This window comes from Notolepis coatsorum (assembly GCF_963971535.1).
Source record: "Notolepis coatsorum genome assembly, chromosome: 5".
In the NCBI taxonomy this organism is placed as follows: domain Eukaryota; kingdom Metazoa; phylum Chordata; class Actinopteri; order Aulopiformes; family Paralepididae; genus Notolepis; species Notolepis coatsorum.
The window spans coordinates 8167544-8184578 of record NC_140169.1 but is presented as its reverse complement, the minus strand read 5'-3'; the positions used below and the strand labels follow the sequence as shown (position 1 = coordinate 8184578).

General features: G+C 32.8%; 1 protein-coding gene across 1 annotated transcript in view; it reads left to right on the top strand.

Annotated features, from left to right (window-relative positions):
* LOC311229257 (kalirin-like) overlaps positions 1 to 17035 on the top strand; it is a gene marked incomplete at its 5' end in the record, with an annotated part of 611135 nt that overhangs the window by 445891 nt on the left and 148209 nt on the right. Inside the window, 2 exon segments of the mRNA XM_084315324.1 lie at positions 826 to 1017; positions 1130 to 1215. Of these exon segments, the coding sequence (XP_084171450.1) occupies positions 826 to 1017; positions 1130 to 1215 (278 nt within the window).

Sequence of the window (17035 nt, the reverse complement as noted above, 5' to 3'; positions counted from 1 at the left end):
CACTTACAGTATTCTACAAAATCACTTGTGTGTGTATAAATCTACATGATCCTCATTCCAACTAATGGAAATCTGTAACTAATCCTACGGTTTCTCCTCCTCTTTCTCTCTCTCTCCTTTTCTTCCTTCTCTCTCTCCTTCTCCTTCATCTCCTCTCTTTTTCTTTTTTGTATTGATCTTTTTCCCCCTCCTTTTTCCTCCGATTTTCTCCCATCCCAATGTTAGTCGTTATGCCAATTCCCAGTCCCCTTCCTAGTCGCTGCGCACTTACCCCCCACAGTCGGTCTGGGAGAGTGGAGGCTATCACGTGCTTCCTCCGACACACGTCCAGCCAATCAACCGCTTCTTTTCACCTGGCAGCGCGGATTCTCACTGAGAGGGCGTAGCGTGTGGGAGGATCACACTATCCCACTTAGATCCTATCCGCGCTTAGCAGGCGCCCCGACCGAACTGTAGGAGTCGCTGTTTACAACGACCCGGACCCACCCCGCCAGCTTCTCCCACCCTCTAATACAGCCAATTGTATTAGTGTGAACGGCCAGCCAAGCTGGTGACAACCCCGGAGCTGTGAGCTGGATTCGAACAGGCGAATCCAGCCGCTCCGGGGTTGGTGACGAACGCAATCTCCGCTACGCCACCTGACCGCCCTTCCTCTCCTCTCTTCTCGTCTTTTCTCTCTGCGTCATTTCTCCTCTCAAACCAGTGTGACGTTAAGTTGTTAAAGTGAGGCTGTGTGTGTGACTGCAAAGTAGATTTTCTTGTCTGCCCTGGTGCGTGAAGGTTTGGCAGATCCCATAGTAAATAATTGAAACTAATCTGTTGCAGAGAACTACCCAGTGAGTGGCCCCGATGGGAAGACGGAGTCTGCAGCGAACCTGCAGCCTCAGGCCTCTCTCAGCTCTCTGCCCTCCAGCTCTCCTGGACCCAAACGCTCCGGGAACACTCTGAGGAAGTGGCTGACGAGCCCAGTGCGACGGCTGAGTCACAGCAAGCTTCCCAACAAACACAAGAAGACAGGTCAGCGAGTCACAGCTGCAAAACAGACCAATGTCTGATTCTCACTGCTTTGATTGATTGATTGATTGATTGATTGATTGATTGATTTATTGATTGGTTGATTGATTGACAGGGCCCGGAACAGGACGAGAGGAGAGCAGGAAGAGCATTGACCTAGGACCTCCCGACCTCGCCCTGCAGGATGACATCACTGATGAGGTGACCAACCACACTGAGGTATAAGACAGATACAAATATAACACCTGCTACTAGCTAAAATACATACAAATATAACACCTGCTGCTAGCTAAAATACATACACAACTAAAACACCTGCTACTAGCTAAAATACAGATACAACTAAAACACCTGCTACTAGCTAAAATACATACACAACTATAACACCTGCTGCTAGCTAAAATACAGATCCAACTAAAACACCTGCTACTAGCTAAAATATATACAACTAAAACACCTGCTACTAGCTAAAATACATATACAACTATAACACCTGCTACTAGCTAAAATACATACAAATATAACACCTGCTACTAGCTAAAATACATACAACTAAAACACCTGCTACTAGCTAAAATACATACACAACTATAACACCTGCTGCTAGCTAAAATACATAAAACTAAAACACCTGCTACTAGCTAAAATACATACAAAACTATAACACTTGCTGCTAGCTAAAATACATATACAACTAAAACACCTGCTACTAGCTAAAATACATATAACTAAAACACCTGCTACTAGCTAAAATACATACAACTAAAACACCTGCTACTAGCTAAAATACATATACAACTAAAACACCTGCTACTAGCTAAAATACATACAAAACTATAACACCTGCTACTAGCTAAAATACATACAAATATAACACCTGCTGATAGCTAAAATACATACAAATATGACACCTGCTACTAGCTAAAATACATACACAACTAAAACACCTGCTACTAGCTAAAATACATACAAATATAACACCTGCTACTAGCTAAAATACAGATACAACTAAAACACCTGCTACTAGCTAAAATACATACAAATATAACACCTGCTACTAGCTAAAATACAGATACAACTAAAACACCTGCTACTAGCTAAAATACATACACAACTAAAACACCTGCTACTAGCTAAAATACATATACAACTAAAACACCTGCTACTAGCTAAAATACATACAAACCTATAACACCTGCTACTAGCTAAAATACATACAAATATAACACCTGCTACTAGCTAAAATACATACAAATATAACACCTGCTACTAGCTAAAATACATACAAAACTATAACACCTGCTACTAGCTAAAATACATACAAATATAACACCTGCTACTAGCTAAAATACATACAAATATAACACCTGCTGCTAGCTAAAATACATACACAACTAAAACACCTGCTACTAGCTAAAATACATACAAATATAACACCTGCTACTAGCTAAAATACATATAAATATAACACATGCTGCTAGCTAAAATACATACACAACTAAAACACCTGCTACTAGCTAAAATACAGATACAACTAAAACACCTGCTACTAGCTAAAATACATACACAACTATAACACCTGCTGCTAGCTAAAATACAGATACAACTAAAACACCTGCTACTAGCTAAAATACATACACAACTATAACACCTGCTGCTAGCTAAAATATATATACAACTAAAACACCTGCTACTAGCTAAAATACATACAAATATAACACCTGCTGATAGCTAAAATACATACAACTAAAACACCTGCTACTAGCTAAAATACATATACAACTAAAACACCTGCTACTAGCTCAAATACATATAAAACTAAAACACCTGCTACTAGCTAAAATACATACAAATATAACACCTGCTGATAGCTAAAATACATACAACTAAAACACCTGCTACTAGCTAAAATACATATACAACTAAAACACCTGCTACTAGCTAAAATACATACAAATATAACACCTGCTACTAGCTAAAATACATACAACTAAACACCTGCTACTAGCTAAAATACATACAACTAAAACACCTGCTACTAGCTAAAATGCATACAAATATAACACCTGCTACTAGCTAAAATACATAAAACTAAAACACCTGCTACTAGCTAAAATACATACAAATATAACACCTGCTACTAGCTAAAATACATACAAATATAACACCTGCTACTAGCTAAAATACATAAAACTAAAACACCTGCTACTAGCTAAAATACATACAAATATAACACCTGCTACTAGCTAAAATACATACAACTAAAACACCTGCTACTAGCTAAAATACATAAAACTAAAACACCTGCTATTAGCTAAAATACATACACAACTAAAACACCTGCTACTAGCTAAAATACATACAACTAAAACACCTGCTACTAGCTAAAATACATACAAAACTAAAACACCTGCTACTAGCTAAAATACAGATACAACTAAAACACCTGCTACTTGCTAAAATACATACAAAACTAAAACACCTGCTACTAGCTAAAATACAGATACAACTAAAACACCTGCTACTAGCTAAAATACATACACAACTAAAACACCTGCTACTAGCTAAAATACATACACAACTAAAACACCTGCTACTAGCTAAAATACATACAAATATAACACCTGCTACTAGCTCAAATACATAAAACTAAAACACCTGCTACTAGCTAAAATACATATACAACTAAAACACCTGCTACTAGCTAAAATACATATACAACTAAAACACCTGCTACTAGCTAAAATACATAAAACTAAAACGCCTGCTACTAGCTAAAATACATACAAATATAACACCTGCTACTAGCTAAAATACATACAACTAAAACACCTGCTACTAGCTAAAATACATATACAACTATAACACCTGCTACTAGCTAAAATACATACAAATATAACACCTGCTGCTAGCTAAAATAAATACAAATATAACACCTGCTACTAGCTAAAATACATACAACTAAAACACCTGCTACTAGCTAAAATACATACACAACTATAACACCTGCTGCTAGCTAAAATACATAAAACTAAAACACCTGCTACTAGCTAAAATACATACACAACTATAACACCTGCTGCTAGCTAAAATACATACAAATATAACACCTGCTGCTAGCTAAAATACATACACAACTAAAACACCTGCTACTAGCTAAAATACATACAAATATAACACCTGCTACTAGCTAAAATACATACAAATATAACACCTGCTGCTAGCTAAAATACATACACAACTAAAACACCTGCTACTAGCTAAAATACAGATACAACTAAAACACCTGCTACTAGCTATAATACATACACAACTATAACACCTGCTGCTAGCTAAAATACAGATACAACTAAAACACCTGCTACTAGCTAAAATATATACAACTAAAACACCTGCTACTAGCTAAAATACATATAAAACTAAAACACCTGCTACTAGCTAAAATACATACAAATATAACACCTGCTGATAGCTAAAATACATACAACTAAAACACCTGCTACTAGTTAAAATACATATACAACTATAACACCTGCTACTAGCTAAAATACATACAAATATAACACCTGCTACTAGCTAAAATACATACAACTAAAACACCTGCTACTAGCTAAAATACATACACAACTATAACACCTGCTGCTAGCTAAAATACATAAAACTAAAACACCTGCTACTAGCTAAAATACATACAAAACTATAACACCTGCTGCTAGCTAAAATACATATACAACTAAAACACCTGCTACTAGCTAAAATACATATAACTAAAACACCTGCTACTAGCTAAAATACATACAACTAAAACACCTGCTACTAGCTAAAATACATATACAACTAAAACACCTGCTACTAGCTAAAATACATACAAAACTATAACACCTGCTACTAGCTAAAATACATACAAATATAACACCTGCTGATAGCTAAAATACATACAAATATGACACCTGCTACTAGCTAAAATACATACACAACTAAAACACCTGCTACTAGCTAAAATACATACAAATATAACACCTGCTACTAGCTAAAATACAGATACAACTAAAACACCTGCTACTAGCTAAAATACATACAAATATAACACCTGCTACTAGCTAAAATACAGATACAACTAAAACACCTGCTACTAGCTAAAATACATAAACAACTAAAACACCTGCTACTAGCTAAAATACATATACAACTAAAACACCTGCTACTAGCTAAAATACATACAAACCTATAACACCTGCTACTAGCTAAAATACATACAAATATAACACCTGCTACTAGCTAAAATACATACAAATATAACACCTGCTACTAGCTAAAATACATACAAAACTATAACACCTGCTACTAGCTAAAATACATACAAATATAACACCTGCTACTAGCTAAAATACATACACATATAACACCTGCTGCTAGCTAAAATACATACACAACTAAAACACCTGCTACTAGCTAAAATACATACAAATATAACACCTGCTACTAGCTAAAATACATATAAATATAACACATGCTGCTAGCTAAAATACATACACAACTAAAACACCTGCTACTAGCTAAAATACAGATACAACTAAAACACCTGCTACTAGCTAAAATACATACACAACTATAACACCTGCTGCTAGCTAAAATACAGATACAACTAAAACACCTGCTACTAGCTAAAATACATACACAACTATAACACCTGCTGCTAGCTAAAATATATATACAACTAAAACACCTGCTACTAGCTAAAATACATACAAATATAACACCTGCTGATAGCTAAAATACATACAACTAAAACACCTGCTACTAGCTAAAATACATATACAACTAAAACACCTGCTACTAGCTAAAATACATATAAAACTAAAACACCTGCTACTAGCTAAAATACATACAAATATAACACCTGCTGATAGCTAAAATACATACAACTAAAACACCTGCTACTAGCTAAAATACATATACAACTAAAACACCTGCTACTAGCTAAAATACATATAAATATAACACATGCTGCTAGCTAAAATACATACACAACTAAAACACCTGCTACTAGCTAAAATACAGATACAACTAAAACACCTGCTACTAGCTAAAATACATACACAACTATAACACCTGCTGCTAGCTAAAATACAGATACAACTAAAACACCTGCTACTAGCTAAAATACATACACAACTATAACACCTGCTGCTAGCTAAAATATATATACAACTAAAACACCTGCTACTAGCTAAAATACATACAAATATAACACCTGCTGATAGCTAAAATACATACAACTAAAACACCTGCTACTAGCTAAAATACATATACAACTAAAACACCTGCTACTAGCTAAAATACATATAAAACTAAAACACCTGCTACTAGCTAAAATACATACAAATATAACACCTGCTGATAGCTAAAATACATACAACTAAAACACCTGCTACTAGCTAAAATACATATACAACTAAAACACCTGCTACTAGCTAAAATACATACAAATATAACACCTGCTACTAGCTAAAATACATACAACTAAACACCTGCTACTAGCTAAAATACATACAACTAAAACACCTGCTACTAGCTAAAATACATACAACTAAAACACCTGCTACTAGCTAAAATACATATACAACTAAAACACCTGCTACTAGCTCAAATACATATAAAACTAAAACACCTGCTACTAGCTAAAATACATACAAATATAACACCTGCTGATAGCTAAAATACATACAACTAAAACACCTGCTACTAGCTAAAATACATATACAACTAAAACACCTGCTACTAGCTAAAATACATACAAATATAACACCTGCTACTAGCTAAAATACATACAACTAAACACCTGCTACTAGCTAAAATACATACAACTAAAACACCTGCTACTAGCTAAAATGCATACAAATATAACACCTGCTACTAGCTAAAATACATAAAACTAAAACACCTGCTACTAGCTAAAATACATACAAATATAACACCTGCTACTAGCTAAAATACATACAAATATAACACCTGCTACTAGCTAAAATACATAAAACTAAAACACCTGCTACTAGCTAAAATACATACAAATATAACACCTGCTACTAGCTAAAATACATACAACTAAAACACCTGCTACTAGCTAAAATACATAAAACTAAAACACCTGCTATTAGCTAAAATACATACACAACTAAAACACCTGCTACTAGCTAAAATACATACAACTAAAACACCTGCTACTAGCTAAAATACATACAAAACTAAAACACCTGCTACTAGCTAAAATACAGATACAACTAAAACACCTGCTACTTGCTAAAATACATACAAAACTAAAACACCTGCTACTAGCTAAAATACAGATACAACTAAAACACCTGCTACTAGCTAAAATACATACACAACTAAAACACCTGCTACTAGCTAAAATACATACACAACTAAAACACCTGCTACTAGCTAAAATACATACAAATATAACACCTGCTACTAGCTCAAATACATAAAACTAAAACACCTGCTACTAGCTAAAATACATATACAACTAAAACACCTGCTACTAGCTAAAATACATATACAACTAAAACACCTGCTACTAGCTAAAATACATAAAACTAAAACGCCTGCTACTAGCTAAAATACATACAAATATAACACCTGCTACTAGCTAAAATACATACAACTAAAACACCTGCTACTAGCTAAAATACATATACAACTATAACACCTGCTACTAGCTAAAATACATACAAATATAACACCTGCTGCTAGCTAAAATAAATACAAATATAACACCTGCTACTAGCTAAAATACATACAACTAAAACACCTGCTACTAGCTAAAATACATACACAACTATAACACCTGCTGCTAGCTAAAATACATAAAACTAAAACACCTGCTACTAGCTAAAATACATACACAACTATAACACCTGCTGCTAGCTAAAATACATACAAATATAACACCTGCTGCTAGCTAAAATACATACACAACTAAAACACCTGCTACTAGCTAAAATACATACAAATATAACACCTGCTACTAGCTAAAATACATACAAATATAACACCTGCTGCTAGCTAAAATACATACACAACTAAAACACCTGCTACTAGCTAAAATACAGATACAACTAAAACACCTGCTACTAGCTATAATACATACACAACTATAACACCTGCTGCTAGCTAAAATACAGATACAACTAAAACACCTGCTACTAGCTAAAATATATACAACTAAAACACCTGCTACTAGCTAAAATACATATAAAACTAAAACACCTGCTACTAGCTAAAATACATACAAATATAACACCTGCTGATAGCTAAAATACATACAACTAAAACACCTGCTACTAGTTAAAATACATATACAACTATAACACCTGCTACTAGCTAAAATACATACAAATATAACACCTGCTACTAGCTAAAATACATACAACTAAAACACCTGCTACTAGCTAAAATACATACACAACTATAACACCTGCTGCTAGCTAAAATACATAAAACTAAAACACCTGCTACTAGCTAAAATACATACAAAACTATAACACCTGCTGCTAGCTAAAATACATATACAACTAAAACACCTGCTACTAGCTAAAATACATATAACTAAAACACCTGCTACTAGCTAAAATACATACAACTAAAACACCTGCTACTAGCTAAAATACATATACAACTAAAACACCTGCTACTAGCTAAAATACATACAAAACTATAACACCTGCTACTAGCTAAAATACATACAAATATAACACCTGCTGATAGCTAAAATACATACAAATATGACACCTGCTACTAGCTAAAATACATACACAACTAAAACACCTGCTACTAGCTAAAATACATACAAATATAACACCTGCTACTAGCTAAAATACAGATACAACTAAAACACCTGCTACTAGCTAAAATACATACAAATATAACACCTGCTACTAGCTAAAATACAGATACAACTAAAACACCTGCTACTAGCTAAAATACATAAACAACTAAAACACCTGCTACTAGCTAAAATACATATACAACTAAAACACCTGCTACTAGCTAAAATACATACAAACCTATAACACCTGCTACTAGCTAAAATACATACAAATATAACACCTGCTACTAGCTAAAATACATACAAATATAACACCTGCTACTAGCTAAAATACATACAAAACTATAACACCTGCTACTAGCTAAAATACATACAAATATAACACCTGCTACTAGCTAAAATACATACACATATAACACCTGCTGCTAGCTAAAATACATACACAACTAAAACACCTGCTACTAGCTAAAATACATACAAATATAACACCTGCTACTAGCTAAAATACATATAAATATAACACATGCTGCTAGCTAAAATACATACACAACTAAAACACCTGCTACTAGCTAAAATACAGATACAACTAAAACACCTGCTACTAGCTAAAATACATACACAACTATAACACCTGCTGCTAGCTAAAATACAGATACAACTAAAACACCTGCTACTAGCTAAAATACATACACAACTATAACACCTGCTGCTAGCTAAAATATATATACAACTAAAACACCTGCTACTAGCTAAAATACATACAAATATAACACCTGCTGATAGCTAAAATACATACAACTAAAACACCTGCTACTAGCTAAAATGCATATACAACTAAAACACCTGCTACTAGCTAAAATACATATAAAACTAAAACACCTGCTACTAGCTAAAATACATACAAATATAACACCTGCTGATAGCTAAAATACATACAACTAAAACACCTGCTACTAGCTAAAATACATATACAACTAAAACACCTGCTACTAGCTAAAATACATACAAATATAACACCTGCTACTAGCTAAAATACATACAACTAAACACCTGCTACTAGCTAAAATACATACAACTAAAACACCTGCTACTAGCTAAAATACATACAAATATAACACCTGCTACTAGCTAAAATACATAAAACTAAAACACCTGCTACTAGCTAAAATACATACAAATATAACACCTGCTACTAGCTAAAATACATACAAATATAACACCTGCTACTAGCTAAAATACATAAAACTAAAACACCTGCTACTAGCTAAAATACATACAAATATAACACCTGCTACTAGCTAAAATACATACAACTAAAACACCTGCTACTAGCTAAAATACATAAAACTAAAACACCTGCTATTAGCTAAAATACATACACAACTAAAACACCTGCTACTAGCTAAAATACATACAACTAAAACACCTGCTACTAGCTAAAATACATACAACTAAAACACCTGCTACTAGCTAAAATACATACAAAACTAAAACACCTGCTACTAGCTAAAATACAGATACAACTAAAACACCTGCTACTTGCTAAAATACATACAAAACTAAAACACCTGCTACTAGCTAAAATACAGATACAACTAAAACACCTGCTACTAGCTAAAATACATACACAACTAAAACACCTGCTACTAGCTAAAATACATACACAACTAAAACACCTGCTACTAGCTAAAATACATACAAATATAACACCTGCTACTAGCTCAAATACATAAAACTAAAACACCTGCTACTAGCTAAAATACATATACAACTAAAACACCTGCTACTAGCTAAAATACATATACAACTAAAACACCTGCTACTAGCTAAAATACATAAAACTAAAACGCCTGCTACTAGCTAAAATACATACAAATATAACACCTGCTACTAGCTAAAATACATACAACTAAAACACCTGCTACTAGCTAAAATACATAAAACTAAAACACCTGCTACTAGCTAAAATACATACAAATATAACACCTGCTGCTAGCTAAAATACATATACAACTAAAACACCTGCTACTAGCTAAAATACATACAACTAAAACACCTGCTACTATACATATAGAACTAAAACACCTGCTACTAGCTAAAATACATACAAATATAACACCTGCTACTAGCTAAAATACAGATACAACTAAAACACCTGCTACTAGCTAAAATACATACACAACTAAAACACCTGCTACTAGCTAAAATACATATACAACTAAAACACCTGCTACTAGCTAAAATACATACAAAACTATAACACCTGCTACTAGCTAAAATACATACAAATATAACACCTGCTACTAGCTAAAATACATACAAATATAACACCTGCTACTAGCTAAAATACATACAAAACTATAACACCTGCTACTAGCTAAAATACATGCAAATATAACACCTGCTACTAGCTAAAATACATACACAACTAAAACACCTGCTACTAGCTAAAATACATATACAACTATAACACCTGCTGCTAGCTAAAATACAGATACAACTAAAACACCTGCTACTAGCTAAAATACATACACAACTAAAACACCTGCTACTAGCTAAAATACATACAACTAAAACACCTGCTACTAGCTAAAATACATATAAAACTAAAACACCTGCTACTAGCTAAAATACATACAAATATAACACCTGCTGATAGCTAAAATACACACAACTAAAACACCTGCTACTAGCTAAAATATATACAACTAAAACACCTGCTACTAGCTAAAATACATATACAACTAAAACACTGGCTACTAGCTAAAATACATATAAAACTAAAACACCTGCTACTAGCTAAAATACATACAAATATAACACCTGCTGATAGCTAAAATACATACAACTAAAACACCTGCTACTAGCTAAAATACATATACAACTATAACACCTGCTACTAGCTAAAATACATACAAATATAACACCTGCTGCTAGCTAAAATACATACAAATATAACACCTGCTACTAGCTAAAATACATACAACTAAAACACCTGCTACTAGCTAAAATACATACACAACTATAACACCTGCTGCTAGCTAAAATACATAAAACTAAAACACCTGCTACTAGCTAAAATACATACAAAACTAAAACACCTGCTACTAGCTAAAATACAGATACAACTAAAACACCTGCTACTTGCTAAAATACATACAAAACTAAAACACCTGCTACTAAATAAAATACAGATACAACTAAAACACCTGCTACTAGCTAAAATACATACACAACTAAAACACCTGCTACTAGCTAAAATACATACACAACTAAAACACCTGCTACTAGCTAAAATACATACAAATATAACACCTGCTACTAGCTCAAATACATAAAACTAAAACACCTGCTACTAGCTAAAATACATATACAACTAAAACACCTGCTACTAGCTAAAATACATATACAACTAAAACACCTGCTACTAGCTAAAATACATAAAACTAAAACGCCTGCTACTAGCTAAAATACATACAAATATAACACCTGCTACTAGCTAAAATACATACAACTAAAACACCTGCTACTAGCTAAAATACATAAAACTAAAACACCTGCTACTAGCTAAAATACATACAAATATAACACCTGCTGCTAGCTAAAATACATATACAACTAAAACACCTGCTACTAGCTAAAATACATACAACTAAAACACCTGCTACTATACATATAGAACTAAAACACCTGCTACTAGCTAAAATACATACAAATATAACACCTGCTACTAGCTAAAATACAGATACAACTAAAACACCTGCTACTAGCTAAAATACATACACAACTAAAACACCTGCTACTAGCTAAAATACATATACAACTAAAACACCTGCTACTAGCTAAAATACATACAAAACTATAACACCTGCTACTAGCTAAAATACATACAAATATAACACCTGCTACTAGCTAAAATACATACAAATATAACACCTGCTACTAGCTAAAATACATACAAAACTATAACACCTGCTACTAGCTAAAATACATGCAAATATAACACCTGCTACTAGCTAAAATACATACACAACTAAAACACCTGCTACTAGCTAAAATACATATACAACTATAACACCTGCTGCTAGCTAAAATACAGATACAACTAAAACACCTGCTACTAGCTAAAATACATACACAACTAAAACACCTGCTACTAGCTAAAATACATACAACTAAAACACCTGCTACTAGCTAAAATACATACAAATATAACACCTGCTGCTAGCTAAAATACATATACAACTAAAACACCTGCTACTAGCTAAAATACATACAACTAAAACACCTGCTACTATACATATAGAACTAAAACACCTGCTACTAGCTAAAATACATACAAATATAACACCTGCTACTAGCTAAAATACAGATACAACTAAAACACCTGCTACTAGCTAAAATACATACACAACTAAAACACCTGCTACTAGCTAAAATACATATACAACTAAAACACCTGCTACTAGCTAAAATACATACAAAACTATAACACCTGCTACTAGCTAAAATACATACAAATATAACACCTGCTACTAGCTAAAATACATACAAATATAACACCTGCTACTAGCTAAAATACATACAAAACTATAACACCTGCTACTAGCTAAAATACATGCAAATATAACACCTGCTACTAGCTAAAATACATACACAACTAAAACACCTGCTACTAGCTAAAATACATATACAACTATAACACCTGCTGCTAGCTAAAATACAGATACAACTAAAACACCTGCTACTAGCTAAAATACATACACAACTAAAACACCTGCTACTAGCTAAAATACATACAACTAAAACACCTGCTACTAGCTAAAATACATATAAAACTAAAACACCTGCTACTAGCTAAAATACATACAAATATAACACCTGCTGATAGCTAAAATACATACAACTAAAACACCTGCTACTAGCTAAAATATATACAACTAAAACACCTGCTACTAGCTAAAATACATATACAACTAAAACACCGGCTACTAGCTAAAATACATATAAAACTAAAACACCTGCTACTAGCTAAAATACATACAAATATAACACCTGCTGATAGCTAAAATACATACAACTAAAACACCTGCTACTAGCTAAAATACATATACAACTATAACACCTGCTACTAGCTAAAATACATACAAATATAACACCTGCTGCTAGCTAAAATACATACAAATATAACACCTGCTACTAGCTAAAATACATACAACTAAAACACCTGCTACTAGCTCAAATACATACACAACTATAACACCTGCTGCTAGCAAAAATACATAAAACTAAAACACCTGCTACTAGCTAAAATACATACAAAACTATAACACCTGCTGCTAGCTAAAATACATACAAATATAACACCTGCTGCTAGCTAAAATACATACACAACTAAAACACCTGCTACTAGCTAAAATACATACAAATATAACACCTGCTACTAGCTAAAATACATACAAATATAACACCTGCTGCTAGCTAAAATACATACACAACTAAAACACCTGCTACTAGCTAAAATACAGATACAACTAAAACACCTGCTACTAGCTAAAATACATACACAACTATAACACCTGCTGCTAGCTAAAATACAGATACAACTAAAACACCTGCTACTAGCTAAAATATATACAACTAAAACACCTGCTACTAGCTAAAATACATATAAAACTAAAACACCTGCTACTAGCTAAAATACATACAAATATAACACCTGCTGATAGCTAAAATACATACAACTAAAACACCTGCTACTAGCTAAAATACATATACAACTATAACACCTGCTACTAGCTAAAATACATACAAATATAACACCTGCTACTAGCTAAAATACATACAACTAAAACACCTGCTACTAGCTAAAATACATACACAACTATAACACCTGCTGCTAGCTAAAATACATATAAAACTAAAACACCTGCTACTAGCTAAAATACATACAACTAAAACACCTGCTACTAGCTAAAATACATATACAACTAAAACACCTGCTACTAGCTAAAATACATATACAACTAAAACACTTGCTACTAGCTAAAATACATAAAACTAAAACACCTGCTACTAGCTAAAATACATACAAAACTATAACACCTGCTACTAGCTAAAATACATACAAATATAACACCTGCTGCTAGCTAAAATACATACAAATATAACACCTGCTACTAGCTAAAATACATACAACTAAAACACCTGCTACTAGCTAAAATACATACACAACTATAACACCTGCTGCTAGCTAAAATACATAAAACTAAAACACCTGCTACTAGCTAAAATACATACAAAACTATAACACCTGCTGCTAGCTAAAATACATACAAATATAACACCTGCTGCTAGCTAAAATACATACACAACTAAAACACCTGCTACTAGCTAAAATACATACAAATATAACACCTGCTACTAGCTAAAATACATACAAATATAACACCTGCTGCTAGCTAAAATACATACACAACTAAAACACCTGCTACTAGCTAAAATACAGATACAACTAAAACACCTGCTACTAGCTAAAATACATACACAACTATAACACCTGCTGCTAGCTAAAATACAGATACAACTAAAACACCTGCTACTAGCTAAAATATATACAACTAAAACACCTGCTACTAGCTAAAATACATATAAAACTAAAACACCTGCTACTAGCTAAAATACATACAAATATAACACCTGCTGATAGCTAAAATACATACAACTAAAACACCTGCTACTAGCTAAAATACATATACAACTATAACACCTGCTACTAGCTAAAATACATACAAATATAACACCTGCTACTAGCTAAAATACATACAACTAAAACACCTGCTACTAGCTAAAATACATACACAACTATAACACCTGCTGCTAGCTAAAATACATATAAAACTAAAACACCTGCTACTAGCTAAAATACATACAACTAAAACACCTGCTACTAGCTAAAATACATATACAACTAAAACACCTGCTACTAGCTAAAATACATATACAACTAAAACACCTGCTACTAGCTAAAATACATAAAACTAAAACACCTGCTACTAGATAAAATACATACAAAACTATAACACCTGCTGCTAGCTAAAATACATATACAACTAAAACACCTGCTACTAGCTAAAATACATATAACTAAAACACCTGCTACTAGCTAAAATACATACAACTAAAACACCTGCTACTAGCTAAAATACATATACAACTAAAACACCTGCTACTAGCTAAAATACATACAAAACTATAACACCTGCTACTAGCTAAAATACATACAAATATAACACCTGCTGATAGCTAAAATACATACAAATATAACACCTGCTACTAGCTAAAATACATACACAACTAAAACACCTGCTACAATACATATAGAACTAAAACACCTGCTACTAGCTAAAATACATACAAATATAACACCTGCTACTAGCTAAAATACAGATACAACTAAAACACCTGCTACTAGCTAAAATACATACACAACTAAAACACCTGCTACTAGCTCAAATACATATACAACTAAAACACCTGCTACTAGCTAAAATACATACAAAACTATAACACCTGCTACTAGCTAAAATACATACAAATATAACACCTGCTACTAGCTAAAATACATACAAATATAACACCTGCTACTAGCTAAAATACATACAAAACTATAACACCTGCTACTAGCTAAAATACATACAAATATAACACCTGCTACTAGCTAAAATACATACAAATATAACACCTGCTGCTAGCTAAAATACATACAAATATAACACCTGCTACTAGCTAAAATACATACAAATATAACACCTGCTGCTAGCTAAAATACATACACAACTAAAACACCTGCTACTAGCTAAAATACATACAAATATAACACCTGCTACTAGCTAAAATACATATAAATATAACACATGCTGCTAGCTAAAATACATACACAACTAAAACACCTGATACTAGCTAAAATACAGATACAACTAAAACACCTGCTACTAGCTAAAATACATACACAACTATAACACCTGCTGCTAGCTAAAATACATACACAACTAAAACACCTGCTACTAGCTAAAATACATACAAATATAACACCTGCTACTAGCTAAAATACAGATACAACTAAAACACCTGCTACTAGCTAAAATACATACACAACTATAACACCTGCTGCTAGCTAAAATATATATA